At 37.6% G+C, this 18,866-nt stretch overlaps 1 protein-coding gene across 5 annotated transcripts in view; it reads left to right on the top strand.

Annotated features, from left to right (window-relative positions):
* The window catches only part of SLC26A7 (solute carrier family 26 member 7), a 100,088-nt gene that overhangs the window by 61,637 nt on the left and 19,585 nt on the right, over positions 1-18,866 (top strand). For all 5 annotated transcript variants that reach the window (XM_080381834.1, XM_080381832.1, XM_080381833.1 and 2 more), the window contains exons 7-12: positions 1,614-1,761; positions 3,793-3,906; positions 5,960-6,037; positions 7,355-7,450; positions 13,854-13,960; positions 16,125-16,191. In XM_080381834.1, coding sequence (XP_080237960.1) covers positions 1,614-1,761; positions 3,793-3,906; positions 5,960-6,037; positions 7,355-7,450; positions 13,854-13,960; positions 16,125-16,191 — 610 coding nt within the window. The remainder of the gene's footprint in view (positions 1-1,613; positions 1,762-3,792; positions 3,907-5,959; positions 6,038-7,354; positions 7,451-13,853; positions 13,961-16,124; positions 16,192-18,866) is intronic.

Below are 18,866 nucleotides of genomic sequence, written 5' to 3'. Positions count from 1 at the left end.
TTTATTAGCTCGTGCCTTTCAAATATGTTGAAATGTTCTGAGAACATTCTCTGAAGAGGTCAAAGTAGTTTTCTGAAATAAAAATTGGCAAAAATCCATTATGTTTATTTCCCGTCTCCTCAAATACTGTCCCCCAATTCAACCCCATGTTAACAAGGTACATCTGTATAGATATCATCATAGAAATGCAGACTTTTCTTGCACATTTTCATAGATTATTACTTTATGGAATGAAAAGTAGGTACTAAGTACCTGTTGATGGCTGATGGATGTATGACAGGAGGGCAGAGCACTCTCTACAAGAGTATTGCAGGCTGCTTTTTGAGGGTTACCTTGGATTACTGTAGCAGAAAGGACATGCAGTGAGATAAGGCTTGTAGATTACTCGACTTTGTTCTTCTCCACTCACTTATATAGTAATTTTAGGAAATGTTGTTTCTGAGGAAATTTAAAGGATTTAGATATGCTTAATCTAGAAAAGGGCATTCTGACTACAGATAGCATTACATTTTTCTCCATGACCTTGAAGAGAAGGAAAAAAAAATATTCACAATAATTAGCTGGAAAGAGAAATTAGATTAGATGTTAGAGAGGATGTTCAAATTCTAAGGGTTAGTAAGGAATAGAATAGCTGTTGTGTAATCTCTCCTTTGGAAATTGCAGGGTTTCCCTCAATTTCACAGAGTACAAGTCCAAGACAACATGGGTGCATATGTGGTAGCTTGCACTGATAAAGTAAAATAAGTGAAGTTCCTGAGAAAGAAAATTGTTTTAAAGTATTTAGGGCATGCTATTACATGCAATGTATCTGAAGTTAAAAGAGACCTAAGTGTGCGCTTTTGATATGTGCTAAATTAAATAACTTCAGTTAAATTGTATTAATGTAGACTCAATCAGGAACTAATTTTTTTCCTAACTAATGAGAAGATTGTGTAGTGTTGAAAAACAGAAGTAGAGCCTGGACCATTCCTATGCATTTTTAGGCGTTTACCTGAAATACCTAACTGCCTTGTCAGTGGAGAGTATGAAAAACCTTAAGAGCTCAATCTGGCTCCTAGGCAGTTTGATTTGTGCTCTGGGGAGAGTGAAGTCTCTTTGTGGAGTACAGAGGCAATCTGGGGTGATTTGGTTCTTAACTGAGGCGATTCATTGCAGTCCCAACTAGAAGGTCTCATTAGATGAAATAAATGTCCATACTGTTCATAACCTACAGGAATACTGTTTAAAAGATTTAAACTAAACATTACAGAAAAGTCAACTACAAAAAAGAAAAAGTATGCAGTAGAGTCTCTTTTATTGAGCATTACAAAATTAGGGAATGGTTGATGATTTCATCTGTCAGCAAGGAAGATAATTTAATCTTTCCATAGTTTCTCAGATTGAAGTTTACAAATGGAATACTCCATCTGAAACTAGTTCATCTTCTACAAGTTTTCATCTGAAGTTCCCCATAGACTCAGATCTTGTTAATCTAAAATATTGAAAATGTCACAAGTATTACAAAAATTAGCTGGCTGTGTGTGAAGATTGTTTTTCTTGTATTTTCATGAATTGCGAGCGTATTGAGGCTATGTATCAGGCTTTGTAAAAAGGACTGTCTTTATTTTTTATAGGTTACCATCACCAAAACCACCACCCATGAATGTCCTGCCTGAAGTAGTCACTGAAGCTTTTGGAGTAGCACTGGTTGGTTATGTAGCATCACTATCTCTTGCTCAAGGCTCTGCTAAAAAGTTTAAATACACTGTGGATGACAACCAGGTAAAGCTTTTTCTCCTTGCTGTCAGTAAGCCTTGAAATTGCTTCACCATTTTGGAAATGTCTTATAGATGAATGCCCAGTAGGAACGGGTATGTTCCATGTGAGATCCTGAGGCCTTGCTCTGCAGAACACCCTAATTGGTAAAGCTACTTCTTTTGGGGAAGCACATCCTTCAGGATAATCTTGTAATGCTGCATTCAGTGCAGGCCTGGGGTGTTAATGTGTTTCCAGTGCTCTAAGATGAGACATCTTCTCTGGCAGCTGAGTTCTTAAAAACAAGCTAAGATGTTAAATCAGCCACTGACTGAAGCAACAAAGCAGTCCTAAAACCAAACCAGGTACTTATAGCCCCGGGACATAACATTTTATAACATGTTATAAAATTAAGTTTACACTAAGTAGAAGTCTCATCGCAAATAAAGATTTATTTTTATAAAAGAAGCAGAGTGGGTTCAGACAGTGCTGCCTGAAATTTGCAGCCACAGAAGCTTTCTGTGCAAAGTTAAATAAAGTGGGATGCTTAAATAAAAGTAAAATGTTACTTTTTGCACAGCCCCACTGCTTGTCATGGCAGGTGATTAACTCCAAGTCAAACTGAGATCCACGGAGACAGTAATTCAAGCACTGTGGTAAGAAAAGCTCATGTTTAGGTGACTAGCAATAGTGCTGTGTGGTAAAAATGCTGCCTCCACCTTTCTCTTAAGTGATCTGGGATAAATGACACAAGGCTGAATGAAGAACAGTTGGTTTTGCAGGTGGAGGTCTATTTGAACACCCTATCTACACAGGTCGGTCTTCCTAACATCCTTTCATGTCCTTTACAACTCTTGCATCATTGGAAAATATGGTGGGAATGTTCTTGTCTACTCAGGTCTCAACTGTTTTTCAGAATGAATAGATTAGGTCATTAATTTCTGTTGATGCTTCAGAGCCATATTTTCTAGGGAGCAAAGGAAAAATGCTTGGAGCTCAATACAGGTTAGACTTCAGGGTGATACGCTGCGTTGGCTCAAGAGCACTGAATGGAGCACAGCAACCTGTGTGTCTTTCTGCACCTTCAGAGATCTTGTGGCTTACACAGCTTAATTACTGAGGTGTTGGAAACTATGTGTGTGTCTGCATTGAATTATGGAGCAAAAGAGCAAAACCTCTATGAGAACAGAGATGACAATGGCAGTGGGGTGGTATAGCTGCACTGCATTCAGAGGCCAGGCACAGGGCTCTGCGTGGTGGCATGTGGGTGTGTGAGGCTGTCTGGGGACCTTTAAGGTGATGCTGTCCTGTGCTGTGAAGACAAACTTATGACCATGGCTGGACACAAAAACATTTGTGTCCTAAGCACTTCTAGCAGTACTGAGTCTTTTCTCCTTGTAGTCTGGAGAAGAAGGCTGATGTTGGGTAGCTAAGTTGCTGCACTTTCTGTAGAAAACACTGTTCAGATTAGGCTGCAGATACAAGGTGGCTTCTCCACTTTAGCTTCTATAAATCTTTGTTCAGACATAGCTGCATTTTGAGTGTGAATAAACACCAAATACATTTGTAATGAAAGACAGCATGCAGATAGTATTGCTACCGTACTTCACTTTCACTAAAGCATGCTTTAAAAGAAATAAAATCAGTGGCTGTCTTTTTCCAGTAGAATCATAAGCCAGAAACAACCTGGACACCATCCAGATCCCACTTTTTGAGACTCTGGCCTGTTAAAAAGCAGATATGGATCAAGATGTAAATATTTTGGTTGAAGTTCATCTTCAAAACTTAGCAATACCATTTATTCTGTGAACAAAATGTGCCTCCTGCTTTTGATGACTCTTGCTCAGCAGTTCTATCATTCAGATTAGTTCCGAGTTGTAAGAAAATATATTCTGTTGGGAGATCTTTTATGATACACATATGTGATTTTTTTTCCCAAAAAACATGGCCATCCTTTGTCATTGCTAATATTTGCAATCCCTTGTTGACAAGAAGCATTGAAATGACAGAATAGGAAAAAACCATATTCTTTTTAACAACTATTTAATAACTTTGCAGGAATTTTTGGCTCATGGCCTCAGCAACGTGATTCCTTCATTTTTCTTTTGCATACCAAGTGCTGCAGCAATGGGGCGGACGGCACTTTTGTACAGTACAGGCGCCAAAACACAGGTAACGTGTTACAGTGAGGTACACAGGAGAATTAAGGCTATGGGAACTGCTCACTGGAACTTTTACTGAATTTTATCCATTGTATTTCCCTATTCTCCCTTTCCTTCTGTCCTGGGAAATGACTCTGCTCTGTTATTTCTAACAATCTGCATGGAATGCAGCAGCTGTCTTACTGGAAAAGCTGATGGTTCCACTTATTCATTTTTACCTGTTTGATTCAATATAGACTTTAAAGTCTGTGGCAGTAAGGAGGTTTGGAGTTGTGTTGTGAGACTGCAGCAAACTACACACAAACCCTTTCAGTTTTATGTGATTTAGTCAGCACTGTAACATAAGTGCCCTCTAATGGTGTTTAATGGATTTAATGGTACAGGCTGAACTAAAGTTTTAGAAAAAAAAATGCATTTAATTTAGTGCTTCTATCTGATTTTCAAAATAAAGTGGAAGTAGCCTTAATTGCTACTTGTTAAAAAAGTCCAAGTAATCTCCCAGCTTTGGCCTTTGACTACACAGACAGAACTAAGTTTACTCTGGCATATGTCATGAAAGAAATGCAAAATTCAGGGGCTCCATGCAGCCCTTTTTTCTCTAACAGCTATATCTGGGATTCAGTGATGTAATTTATTCTCCAGTGATATATTTTCCTGGGAGAAAACAGAAGTGACGGACTGTATTATTCTATGATTCTATTTTTTACAAGGACACGTAGTGACAGGACAAGGGAGAATGGCTTTAAATTGAGAGGGTAGATTTAAATTAGGTATCAAGAAGAAATTCTAACTGTGAGGGCGGTGAGCCCCTGGCAGGGGTTGTCCAGAGCAGCTGTGGATGCCCCATCCCTGGCAGTGCTCCAGGCCAGGCTGGATGGGGCTTTGGGCAGCCTGGTCTGGTGGAAGGTGTCCCTGCCCATGGCAGGGGGGTTGGAACCAGGTGATCTTTAAGGCTCCTTCCAACCCAAACCATTCTGATTCTGTGATTCTATGATCACGGGCTAGAAGTGTCCTTCAAACGGAATCAATGATTTTTTTTCTTTTTTTTTCCTCTTGGGAAGATGGAAAGAGGGAAAAGTTCCTTGTGACTTTACCAGCAGATTTTGTGCCTCTTTTTCTGTAAACACTCTGTCTATCCTTCTTGATGGTATTTTTCAGTACACCATGGCTTTAATTTTCTAGTGTTTTAACAACTTGTCTGGTTTTGTTTTTAACAACTTGTCTGTTAAAATGAAACCTGATTATTTTAGTAAAGAAACATATTATCAATACAAAAATAAAGTAAGCATCTGTCTACTTATCGTCAAAAACCTTCTGTGAATCTGAACAGTATCTTAATGAGACCAGAAGTATTCTGCTGTGTGAGCAGTCAGAGTGGAGTAGGAGAGTGCAATTTTACTGTAGTTTTCCATGAAATTAATATCTTACAATACTGTGAAGAAACATAGTTCTTAGACAGTATATTTGTCTGGATTCATGTCACCTGTGTTAAATATAATTTTTAATATATTAAAAAAATGTTCCTACACTTTCTAAATTAAAGTCTACTGATATTAACATGAAATCATTGGTGGTTTCTGACTTAACACAATAATTTCCTTTTAGTGTTGATCCCAGTAAAAGAAGTTAAAAATCTTGTGCAAAAATGACAACACATGACAGATCGGTTATTTAGTGCAGCATTTAGGGTGCATGGTTATAAATATGTTACAGAATGACAGTGGGTGCTGCAGAACTTCTGGGATGAGATTCTGCTCACACACACTCCATTTGATAACCAAGTGTGCAAGTGATGCTGTGGTTTGTGTCTGTGTGATGTCAGCAGAGTCAAGCACAGATGTTGAGATCTCTTGTTTTCACTGTAGTTGGCTGAAGATAGTCACCAGAGATTAAAACTAAAATCGTATGCATCTGCAATCCATAGATACATTAATAGCTACCATCTTCAACATCTCATTCTTGACTTTGTCTGCAATATTTGATAATTAGTCCTTTCCACATATTTTACTTTTTTCCTCTTTTTTTTAGCCTGAATCATCTGTTTTTCTTGTTTATTGTTTTAGGTGGCTTGCCTTATCTCTTGTGTATTAATTCTTGTGGTGATCTATGCAATTGGACCTATGCTGTACTGGCTGCCTATGGTATGGTACTTATCATCTTTTTAAAAGATTATATTAAACATTTGCTAATGACTTCATTTCTTTCAGGAAAAGATCATGCTACTTCTAAAACAGCTCTAATTTTAATGGGGGAAAGAAAAGTAAGGGCACAGCAAGTCTTGAAATCATAAAATACAGAGGTGACAACATAATACATACAGATTTTACACATGTATAGTTGAATATATAGGCTATCACATAAGTATATAAGAAAGCATTTCCTTTCTACTTACTTTTGGCACATAGTTTATGAAAAATATACATCCAGATTGCTGTGGATTTGTAAATCGACAGTGTGGTAGAAATTAATGAAGAACCTCAATTTTTCTTTAGTTATGCATATAATGGATGACTTTGCTTTTCAGATAAATTTGACACAAATGATTGTAGACAGTGATCTAAGCTTAATTACAGAAAGATTATAAGGTATTCTTATCTCTGTCATGGAATACATCTGCACTAAGGCTCTGAAAAGCAATGTGGTGTGTTTTCACATAAGCCATATCTAGCTTGGTATTACAATTAATAGTGAATTTTAATTAGAGGCATGTCAAAGATGCAAAATACATCTCCATAATTATCCGTAATTTTGCCATGTTTGTACATTAAATTTTAAGTCAACAGTGCTTTAAATTCACTTTGTGCTATTGTTTACAGCGTCGTTTGAAAGTTCTCACTTTTCAAACACAGATGCTTTCATAGCTTATTTTAACCATGCAAAGCAAGGACACTTGAAGATGGGTGCACAATATGTCCTTTTTCTTACTATCCTGCTTTCTTCCCTTCATTTTTTGTACGGATTATATGTAAATTTTAACTGTTTTCCTGTAGGCTTCTTTTCCCATGGTTTAAAAATCCTTTTCTGTGTTGCTTTCTTAATGTTTTATTTCTTTTTTATTCTGCTTTTTTTAGCCCTCCCCACCTATGCACTGCAAGTCCATCGTTTTGTACTCCATCATTTTTGGTTCCAGATTATTTCTTCAGCCATCTCCTTCCCCTTTCTGATTCAGAGATCAATAAAGTATTTTGTTTGCCTCAGAGTTAATTGATTTTTTGCCTTTAATGTCTGTCATTTTTGTCTCACAATTAGGTGGCCTATAGGTTGTCTTCAGGAAAAGAAAAATGGGTTTGATACTGTTACTGCTTGTGTCACAAGGACACCTGTGTTCATCCCATTTTTGAAACACTAACTTCAGATTTTTGATAGATGAATTACAATATTGACCACTAGATTGAAAAAATAACATTTATTTTCACTACCAGTTCTGAAAACAGCCTTTGTTTTTTATTTCTATGCAGTGTGTGCTAGCAAGCATTATTGTTGTGGGCTTAAAGGGGATGCTAATGCAGTTCCGTGACTTAAAAAAATACTGGAACGTGGATAGAATAGACTGGGTAAGTGAAACATAACCTAAGGCGGTTTTTCTGAGACCCTATACCTGCTAAATAAACTTTAATAGTACCGTGACCCAGAAGAGATAAGTCTGAGCCGTTATTATTAAGGGTTTTGTGTACTATCGGCTTATTTTCTATCACCAAATAACAGTATCTATAATGTCAATTGTGTTAAAAAATGGAATTTTAGTGAATGATAAAGAATCAAACCTGATTTAATGCTAAAGATGTGTATGTGGACAGATCAGGTTAATCTGAGCAGATGTGTGTCTAATTTTGTGTGCATTCTCTAAGTGGTTAGCATGCTTTTGCTAGTGTAGTATTATTGAAGAGATTCTGTTATCTCTGTCCTCTGGGGCTATGGAATGGTACAGGTACAGGACAAACACAACTGGGAACGGTAGAGATGCAGAAAGATACATGTCTGAGGGTGCTGTGAGTAAATTGCCTTAACTTTTTCAGATTTTGCAGAGTGCTACTGTTTGATCATAATGAAAGACTCTGCAGTATGAGAGGAGGAATACATCAGAAAAAAGAGAGAGATGGAAAGAGACATAGTATGAAAATCTAGTTTAATGCAAATTCTGAATAGCCTGACATACATTTGCACAGAATACCTAGCAAATGTGAAAGATGAGTCCAGGTTTAGGAGGACTCCTAGACCTCTCTTCTAAGGGAATTTTTAAATGTATTGGATGATTAGTGGAACCAAAAGCTCTAATCACTTCCATAAATACATACTGACATCTCATAAAGCTTTTGGAACTTCTGTTTTATTTAACAAGTATTCAGAAAGGTATTTTGGCCATATCCTCCTTCTCCGTGGTGAGAAATATAGTTTACTGGAGGTAATATTGGACTTCATTGGACTCACCAGTGACTTATTATTCTATAGCAGTAATGTTAGGTTTAGACTGAATAAAACCTTGTGTTTTTGTTGTTTTTTTTTTAAGAGTACTGGATTTCAGCATGAAAAGCAGCACTAAGTAAACAACATCAAGTATGGCTATGCGAGATTTTTCACATTTCATTGCAGAAGACTATGGTGGGTTTTTGTTGTTGTGGGTATTTGTTTGGTGGATGATTTTTTTATCATCCAGAAGAAAAGGTCTGTCTTTCAGGAAATCTTGTGTTCCTCAAGCAGCAAAATTTTGAAAATATTTTCTATCACTTGTACTGTATTGATCTTCAACTTATCCCATATTGCCAGTGACGCAAATGGTGTATGATGTGGATCAGGAATTATTTTGGGGACAGTGGACTAAAGAAAATCGGTAGTTATAGAAGAGAGAGATAGCTTCTCTATTAATGCATTGAGATAATAAGTAGATAAGTTTTCCAGCAGCATATTCTGTAATCTCACTATGTTTGATGCATCTTCACAGATAGACTAGCCTGACTGATTTTTACTTTTGTGGGTTTGGCAGGAAAGAATGGGTGATTAGTTAGTTAGTACATCTCTGACATGTGTCATTATATCTCAAAGAGAGGTTATAGAGTGGGGGAGTTTGCTGGGTTTATCTTTTTGAATGAACATAGCTGAACAATAATTTACCTTCAAGTGGTTATACCATGAGTTCTTAGCCTGACAGGGTAAATCATCTTCCTTTAAGCAGTATAATCTAAAGTAAGGCTATAAACGTTGATCTTACATTGCTGCCTGGTCTGAGGAGCCCCACCAAGCCCAGGGATTTGAGTAACTACATTGGTGTTGGTTTTGGCCTGAAAAGGTTCACCCCAGCAATCGACAACACACTGGTAATGAATCCGTTCCACTACTCAGGTTATCCAAAGTGTTTTGAAGATAGAAATTCTAACAAAACATTTGGAAATAATTAGCAGCTGTCCTTTCTGGAACTGATTCTTTGAAGGGTGTGTGTCACGTAGCATAGAAGTCAGGTTTGTTACGCTTACAGGTCTGGTAAATGATAGTGCAAGGAAACAGAATATCATGGGGTTTGTTACCTTGCTCCTTCATGCTTCTTTAAGCTTCTCATGGAGCGCAAACAGGATGAGTAATATTCATTTGTTGATTAGTTCTTTTTAAAACATAATCCTTTTAAATGTAGAAGTATGTAAGGATGTAAAGATGATACTAATTCAGCAGTTAAAGTGGATCCAACAAGGAGGGTCACATTTTCGACAAGTAGCCTCCAAGATCTTGCCAGTGTGGGTTTCTGAGACATGGATCCAACCACCCTGTCAAACTATTTTGTTGAAATAGTTGGAGGAGGGGACCTGGGAGGGTCTTCCATGGAATTTTGGAGCAAACTGGTGCAATTACTTGTATTTTTAGAACTTTTTAACATATTATCCTCAGTAGGCAGATGGACTTTTAGATTTGTTCAGCTATTCATCACACAGGGGTCCCAGTTTGTGAGAGGACTCTGAGAGCTCTGAGGGCTCTGCTATATAAACGATTTTCCACAAAGTAGGAAGCTGTCTCTTCTATGATAGTAATTTTACATGGATACTTCTAGCTTATGACATCCTAGGGCTATGGAGATTTTATATCTTTCCTGCATTAGTGAATATACTACCCTGAGTTATAATACTTTTGCTGTATTTAGTCTCGGTGGGGTGGGAAGGAATTTACAAATGCTTAATCCGTTGGAAGTATGATTACCATATAAATTCTTCTTAAAGAATATTATTTAGATCAGTCCATCTGTCTCCAGGGCAGTTTGCAATCAAATACCCTCTCAACCATTGTGTATGGAATGCTTGTGAAAAATTATATTAAAGAACTACCGTATACCACTTTACTATTAAGCAGTTCCTGCTGTACAGCTGCGGTGGTCCTCACTTCAACACTTCACAGAATCACCAAATCACAGAACGGTCAGGGGTGGAAGGGGCCTCTGGACATCAGCTAGTCCAACGCCCTGCTAAGGCAGGTTCTCCTAGAGCAGGCTGCACAGAATCGTGTGCAGGTAGATTTTGAATGTCTCCAGAGAAGGAGACTCCACAGCCTCTCTGGGCAGCCTGTGCCAGAGCTCTGTCATGCCCAAGGTAAAGAAGTTTTTCCTCACATTCAGGTGGAAATTCTCAAGTTGCAGATTGTGCCCGCTGCCCCTTGTCCTGTCACTGGGCACCACTGAAAAGAGCCTGGCCCTGTCCTCCTGAGACTCACCCTTCAGATACCTGTGTGCATTGATAAGATCCCCTCTCAGCCTTCTCCCTAGGCTAAACAAGCCCCAGCTCCCTCAGCCTTTCCGCATGAGGGAGATGTTCCAGCCACCTCATCATCTTCGTAGCCCTGTGCTGGCCCTCTCCAGCAGTTCCCTGTCTCTCTTGAACTGGGGAGCCCAGAGCTGGATGAATCGTAAGTTTTGAGGAAGGGTACCCTGAGGATGTATGCACACATCAGTCACTTGCCTGCAGAAGGATGTAGAAGCTTGGGTGTGCTACTCAGCCTCTGTGGAGCCAGACCCTCCTCCAGGACTCCAGCATCTTCCTTGCCAAGGTACTCACTGAGTGAACAGGACTTCAGTAAGATTCTTCCTTTGGCTGTGTGCTGGTGACTGCTGCATGGGCCTCTGTTTGAGCGAGCCATCACAACCTCACGTTACAGACAGTCCAGAGCTGGTCAGTCAAGGCATGTTAGGGTACGATTCATCTCTTCCTCAAGTAGGCACCAGCATAATCAGGTGGGAGTTAGATGAACTGCATCCAGATTTCTCTTCACTCTTATAACTACATCTCCATTGATTATGATGGGAATGTGGACAGCTCACCCAGCTGTAGGCATCTGTACTGTAGATTGTTAAGCCAAGTGAAATGAAGCCCTACCCATTCAGGCAATAGCTGATCATCTCCTCAATTTGCAACAAAAAAGGAAATTTATAATCTGATTTTGAAGTGCTACAGAAACATTTAGTATCACAGTACCTTAGTATTGCATTGTTTAGCCATTGGCTCACAGAGTATTCTCCCACTTCTCCTATTTATATGGTTTTTTACTAGCAAGTTCCAATTTTAGACTCCCCTCAGTGGTGTATGTGTAGACTCTGTGAGATGAAAAGGTCTAGGTGGAAACACACTGTCCACCGAGTTTCAGAGGCAGCTGCTGTATATAGACAGTCACTGTACCTCTCAATGCTTCTAACACTTTCTGATATATGCAGGATTCAACATAAATCCCTATCTTCTGCTTGTTTAGAATTTCTTTAGAATTTTTTTTTTTAATTTTTACAGTACAGACATACTTTGAAGGTGGATTTTGTTTTGACTTTTGAGAATAAAATGTGCCTGTAACACATTATTGCTGAGATTTGAAGAATGATTACATTCTATCTGTCCTGGAGTTTTTAATAGTCATCTTGAAATAAGTTGCTAAAGAGAACTTTGATATTTTTATGACTTCTTTGCTGAACTAGTGACAACCTATGATTTAAAAAAATGTCTGTCATATCAAGATAACTTTTTTCTACCAGTTTGATGCTACCCTACCTTAAAAAGTTCTGACTCCAGGCCAGTACAAAGCACTGAACCAGTGACTGACAGATGAGAATATGATTGTTTTGGCTGGTCCTCTACAACAATGGCAGTCTCTGTTTACATTTAAGATGTAAGATATTAGGCTGCTGAAGACCCAGTCAACTAACTTTTGCAGTACTCAGCAGTACTTAAACATTTTTGGCTTTGATTCTTCTTATATAGACCTTGTATTTGCATGCTTTCCATTTTATTCTGAGACAGAAGAATTTTGCAGGTCTTGCAGCAGTGATATAGTTACATGTGATGAGGCTCAGGTCTGCAGCTGAAGTGGATTGCTTGATCTCAGGTGCTGGGAAGGGTTCACGCTTATCAGGACTGATAATTCTTGATCCTGCCTGAATTTCAGGTTTGTAGTACTTCCCTTAGCCCTTTCATGTCCAGTGAGCTCCTTCATAAATATATATTTGATTTGTAAATGTTATAATTTTCTCACTGATTAATCAGAACTCAGTATTTGTTGCTTATAAAGGTATTCTTTGCAAATATATATGCAACAACTTGTAAAAGATGTAATTTTAAAATATAACTGGAGATCAAGCACCATTTCAAAGAATGAACTAACTCTTTACCTAGCAGCTGTGCTGTAGAAGAGACTGCAAAAGCCTTTTGCAACGGCTTAGAGTTTTGAAGATGGGGGAGGAAAAGGTTTCTTGGTAGAGTCATGTAACACACTGTCCTCTGTGAAGCACAAATTAGTATGGTATGACTTATACTGTATTATTCATAAACTAACTGTTCTGAAATCTGCTTGACGAAATTCCTGTGGTTAAGCTGAAAGTATTCTATTGTCTCTGGCTTTCCTGAGCTGAGTGAAAGCATCAGAAAGGATAATTTTAACACTGATTGTGCCATTGTAACGTGATCTGTTCCTCTGCAAACATTAACAAGAAGTGCTGTAATTGTTGAAACAGGCACCTGTGGAGATCGGTATATCTAGAGGAGTGAAAATACTTTCCATTTTTCTTTAACACTTTTTATATAAAGATTATGTGGCAGTCTTTGCTTAAGGCTCCCTCAAGGAAAGAAATTTGTGCAGACATTAGGTTGCTATCAGAAATCAAGTAATTTGTTCTTTTCTCCTTTGAATCGTAAAAACTGGATATTTCTCAGCCCTACACAACATTGATGCATGGAAATATAATTGGTCATTTCTGTTTAGAAAATATTTTTTAAAAATTCAAATGTTAAAATCTTTTGGTTTTTTTAATATTTTAAATTCCTTGCCAAAGTGATGTTTGTTTCAGATACTCTTCTTTGTATTTTTTTAATTGTATTTAAAATTAACCCAAAGTTTTATTAATCAAATATTGAAAGATGGGGAAGTAATCTGAAACCTCACCATTTCCAAATAAAGAAATTAATTCCCCGATACTTTTTATTTGTTATAGAGTTGGTTTAGGCAGCTGTACTTTGATAAATGCCACTTTTAATTAACCTTTTTGCAAATTATGATTCTCACTTACACAATTAGTGGAAAAAGAGCTCTCTGTATTTGACCTTTAGGGTACCTCATTGTGTAAAAGGAAAGGAGGATTTTAAATGTGTGCAGTGAAGAAACTGACAAAACCTTTGAATGTGAAAAATAAATACAGGGTTTACAAAACAACTAAGTTTGTTCTGAGTCATGCTGTTAGTGCAACTACATATGTTATTTTAAGTAACTCTGAAAGGAGCCTCTGTGAGCATTGGCATGAGTAGTGCCATGTCATATGTGTTCTCCCATAGAGGGGCATTTTTTCAAATCACTAATTCAGTCTGCAATATCTGCCAGTTCAAAGATCCAAATGTTCACCTCTGAGAAACTATCTTCATTTTTTAAATCTTTATTTCTGATTCATAAAATGCACATTGTTACAAAAATGAAAACAACTAATCACATCTTTCTGTTTCCCTCCTTTTAAAGATCATATGGGTTAGTACCTATGTGTTTACAATATGTTTTGCTGCTAACGTGGGACTGTTGTATGGTGTTGTCTCCACTATAGTAACCGTGATTTTCCGCTTTCCCAGGTGAGAAACAATTTATTGAAATGTTCTAGTAGCACATCATTATGTCTTCTTTCTGGTGCCATATTGCTTCACAGTCAGGATAGACATATGGTATACTAAATTTAACAATGAAACCAGTTTTTTAGTTGCAGAAAATACAGTATACTACAATTCAAAAGAAGTCAAACATGTATTTACTGTAGGCTAAGGATCTCCAAGACATTTCATACTAGGGTATTATTTTGTAATTTCTCTTAGTATTACACATCTGTATGATTCATTAGGTAAAGGTAGCATAGGATCAACAGGAAGATCAATAAAATTATTTTTTTCCATTAGATATTTGTTTGCTCCTTAAGGAGAAACTGTATCTGGCAAGTCTTAATAACTAGGCACCTTTGTAAACTCCTAGGAACTATGTCGCACAGGAGTTGATTGTTGACATTTGCACTTCTAATATTTATTGATGAAACATAACTGCACAACTATTCTAGCACCTAATAAAAAATATACATTCTATGTATGAATTAGAAAAGTGAAGACAAAGAAACAAGCAAACAGAAATTCATATGTTCTTTTGCATGCATTACAGTTGCTGCTTTGGATCATGAGTAAAGGAAAATATCAGCTGATGTTCGTGATCATTTTGTGCTACACAATTAATCCATAGCTCACCAGTACTAGAAATGACTTGCTGCTTGCAGGCACTTGTTTGCACGAACATTGAAATTAAGCACAATACAGACAGCTCGATTTAATGCTTGTTAAAGTTAATAGCTCTGTTCTCATAGGGTAAGTTGCAGAACTACCATGAAAATAGCTCAAAATTGCACAGCAATTACAAATTATAGAAGAATGGTTTCTGTTAAAATCAATCAGTACATTTGTGGTAACCTTCTTCTACTCAGCCAACTAAACTTTTGATAAATCCTGATGGTAAAGGAAAAGGCAAGTTTTCACATTGTTTACGCCCTGTGCCTGGACGTCTGAGGTTCTCCAACAGCAGAAAGGGAGGGATATCTGACACAAAAGACCATGGTCCTTTGTTGCCTAGTCTACCAGAGACCTCAGTCTGAACGTGCACTAATTAAAGTAAATAAGACTGTTGCCAGTGTTTTCTGTTCTCTTCAGTCAGGTTGCACATGATTGTCCCTGCAATCTAAAGGCACTGAACAGCTAATAGACTTAAAATCTGTACTGCGCAGATGAGGTTAGCAGGAGAACATGTAGTAAGCCATGGGTAAAGGTGTCAGCAAAAGCGAAGCAAGAAAAATACCATAGATGATTTATTGTGAAGTTTCTGCTCAGATGCCAGAGTATTGGACGTAGTACATTATATATCAGAATGTATTAAAACCAGCAGCAGCTACAGCTTGATTTATGCAAACAGGAGAGAACAGCTGACTTTTGCAAGCCTCATTTAGCCAACCCCAGTACCTGCAAATACTCCTTGCACATTGACGCATCTAGTAAATGTTTGTATTCTGGTATTATTTCTATTACCTGCTTTAGGCACAGAGCTCAGTTGATAGCTGGTTTTTTAGTCTTCTTGTTCTGCACAAGGGATGTATTGAAGCAGAAGGTCCTACACTGAGCTGCCCTGTCAAGGCAACGTCCTCTTTTCACTGGCTGTGTAGAGAGCACAGGGGTACTGGCTTTTCCAGTTAGGTCCCTCACTTTGATAACTAGAGTGTAATGTTTAAATGACAAATAAAATGTCCTTAGTTTTCATGGCCCATAGCTCTCTGTTATCTTTTCTTTTTTTTTTTTTTCTTTTCCTTCCAATATGATTTTGCAGGTAAAAAAATATTAATTATACCTTTCTAATTTTGAAGCTGTGGATTATGTTTTAGCTACCTTGACTTAAGAATAGCTCTCTGGCCAGCTACAAAACAGAAACTTAAAATTAAGATTTTATTTACCATAAATTTCCATTATTCGTATCTTCAAAGTGATATATTGCAACTTTAAAATGTGCCTTTTACTCTTCAGCTGGATCATTATCACACACAAAAAAAAAAACAACCCCAAAAACCCCCCAACCTATATATGCTTGAAAATACGTATGGATTCATTGTCACAACTTTAAAGTTCTATGCTGTAGTTTTGGGGTGTGTCTCTTGCTGCTTCTGTTCCAGACTGCTAACGATTTGCCTTACAGAATTTCTCTGTGTATTGATTACAGAGCAAAGACACTGAACTTGAAAAATGTGAAAGAAGTGGAATATAAATACAAAACAGAAGATAATTGTGTAAGTTTTGTGTGTGTGTGTGTTCCACTCATTCAGATTTATGTATTTTCTCTAGCTGGTTACCAGATTGTAATCAGTGAGCCAAGGCAACATTTTTATGGTATGACCATTTTAAATCTAAAGCCAGTATGAAGTAGTAAATACAAAAGCAGTCTGGGAATCAGAAATTAGAATATTTTCCTGGTTCTGTTTTTGGTGTACAAAGTGAAGTTAGGCAAGTCCTGTTAGATCTGTCTATCTTAGTTTGTTTGTTACTTTTAAGTTAGGAATTGCTCTTTGTAAAAGTTTCTTAATCCCAAAGTCTAAGGAAGTGTCTTGGCAGCAAGGGCAGGGGCCATCAGAGCAGACAATAGCTGTCTTTATATTCTTATCAGACTTCCTAATTTCCTGAAAGTCCTTTGATATTCTCATCATCTGCAGTCTCTTTTCTGACCCCTTTTCTGCCACCAGCCCCTTGGGATCGGACTGTCCCAGAGGATACTGTGTGTGACTGGGGAAGGAGGGACAGCAGCATGAAGTTGTCACAGACTGCTCCACACATCTCGCCACTGTACCCAAACAAGGGTACCCTCATGTGAAAAATGAATGGAACAATCTCTCCCAAAGACGGTGCTTTTAAAATGTGGTTTCTTACAAACTTAAACCTACCAGTCAGAGATTTTAAATTATTTTGGTTATTTTCATTGCAATTATCATCGAAGTTTCTTGTGGTCATGCCTATGGTAAGAAAAGAGGGGTAATGACCCAGAGAGGTGAACTCCCTCCTCTGAAATAAAATGGTAGGTCAGCAGCCAAGAGAGAAGTAGAACCATGTGTCTTTTCAGCGCAGAGCTCCATCATTAGGACATTGTGCCTTCTCCACCGTAGCAGTTTCAACTATGTCCTCTTTCCTAATGCTTATGAAGGGTCTTATGTATCAGTAAGCAACATGCTTAGCAGTTATTATCTCACCATTAAGAAACTGCCCTCTAAAGAACTTACTTTTTCTGACAAATGTTTTCCATAAGATCTATCTGGGGTTCAAAATCTAAACTTGGCTCAGAGGCATTTACTGTTTTGGCATGTTGAACAATGATGGAATGTGAAAGGTATATGAGGATGGGAAGGACTCTGAAATGTGAATTAAAAACACTGTTGTTGAGGTTGGCCCAGATGTCAATTATTAAATCACTTCTCATTCTTAAGAAAAATGTTGGAGTAACTTTGTCAGAGATGAGTTACCAAAATTTGATATGCACACTTTTTTTCATATAAGTTCATAAAATACTTTGTACAAATCCCTGTATGTCTTTTTTTTTTTTTCAGCTAACTGCTCCCCTGGTTTTTTATCTTAATCATTAAGATTAATGCAAGTAACCAAGTAATAACACATTAGTGTCTGCAGGCAGTGGGGAAAATAACATCTTGTTAACAAAGCAAATTGCTCAAGAGCTTGTTACATGAAACAAAGAAGGAAAATATTTTCAAGCTTTAGAAAAATGCCTTTAATTGAATTTAGAGTCACTGAGCTGCAGCAGGCATTTAGAGTAATTTTTAATGTATGAATATTTGACTGATCCAAGTTTCTCTGGTAAATAACAACTTAGACATAAACAACAGGACTTTTAAACATGAAAATATGCAAGCTTAATGATCTACTCTGTCATTAAGGTCTGTGGATTTATAGGGGTTATTTCATCAATAAGAGAAAAGACAATTTAATGTGGAAAAAATCAAGAGGGTATTTAGAAGCTTATGTGAAACACATTGCATCACAGGCATTCACTGAGCTGAACTCTTACCCAAGCCCAGACAATGCTGTGCAGAGTGCGTGGGGCAATTGCCAGTATCCTTCTAAGTGGCAGCAGGGATAGGTCACCCGAGATAATTTTCTTTCCTAGTAAGGACATGACAAAGTCTATTTTTCTCAGAACACTTCTTATTAAGAAAGGAGCTAGAACCAAGCCAGAGCCAGAAATAACTTAGCCAAATTTGGTACAGTTGTCCTTGCCCATCTTGGACAAAAGATTGTGTCCAAGTCTGCCATCTGCTTGATTTAGTCTCATAATTTAAGCCTTTCCAGTTTTCCACCTCGTATTTTTGGAAGCTTATTAGCTTCTTGATCATACAGGCTTTGACCTTTGCACATTAGTCTTCCTTTTTCTTAGTTTTCATCTTCCATTTTGCCAGTTCTGCTATGGCACCAAGATGCTCCCTTGTATCCGCACTGAGCTGTGTATAACATTGTTTTTATGGGAATCTGTGGGATGTTGGAGTATTTCTCCATTCAAACATATATTGCCCTCCATTTTTCCCTTACTTTAGAGCTTTCTTTCATATAATCTTAGCTCTTTTAATTGCCAGTTAGGCTTTGCCACTTGATTGACCAAAGTATGTTGGTGATGTGATATTTACCACAATCACATTTATAGGTAAATTGCACAAAGTCCCTATACATAGTCTGAGGTTCATTGCCTCAGTTTTGGATGTTTGAAATGTTTCCTTTGTGGTGGTGTCCAAGACATCATCTGGTTCCCAGAAGTCTGAATAGAACTCTACAATAAGGGGGTATCTTGTGTGGTTTGTGGTGAAGTTTTCCATTCCTGTTTTGCTTGAAGGTCTGTTGGGTAAACTGCGTATCTTCAATACAATCCCACACATTTTGAAACTACTTTAAAAAATAGTCTGTGTCAGCT

This window comes from Falco punctatus (assembly GCF_963210335.1).
Source record: "Falco punctatus genome assembly, chromosome: 3".
Taxonomy (NCBI): domain Eukaryota; kingdom Metazoa; phylum Chordata; class Aves; order Falconiformes; family Falconidae; genus Falco; species Falco punctatus.
The sequence above is the reverse complement of the archived record's forward strand: the minus strand, read 5'-3'. Positions and strand labels throughout refer to the sequence as shown.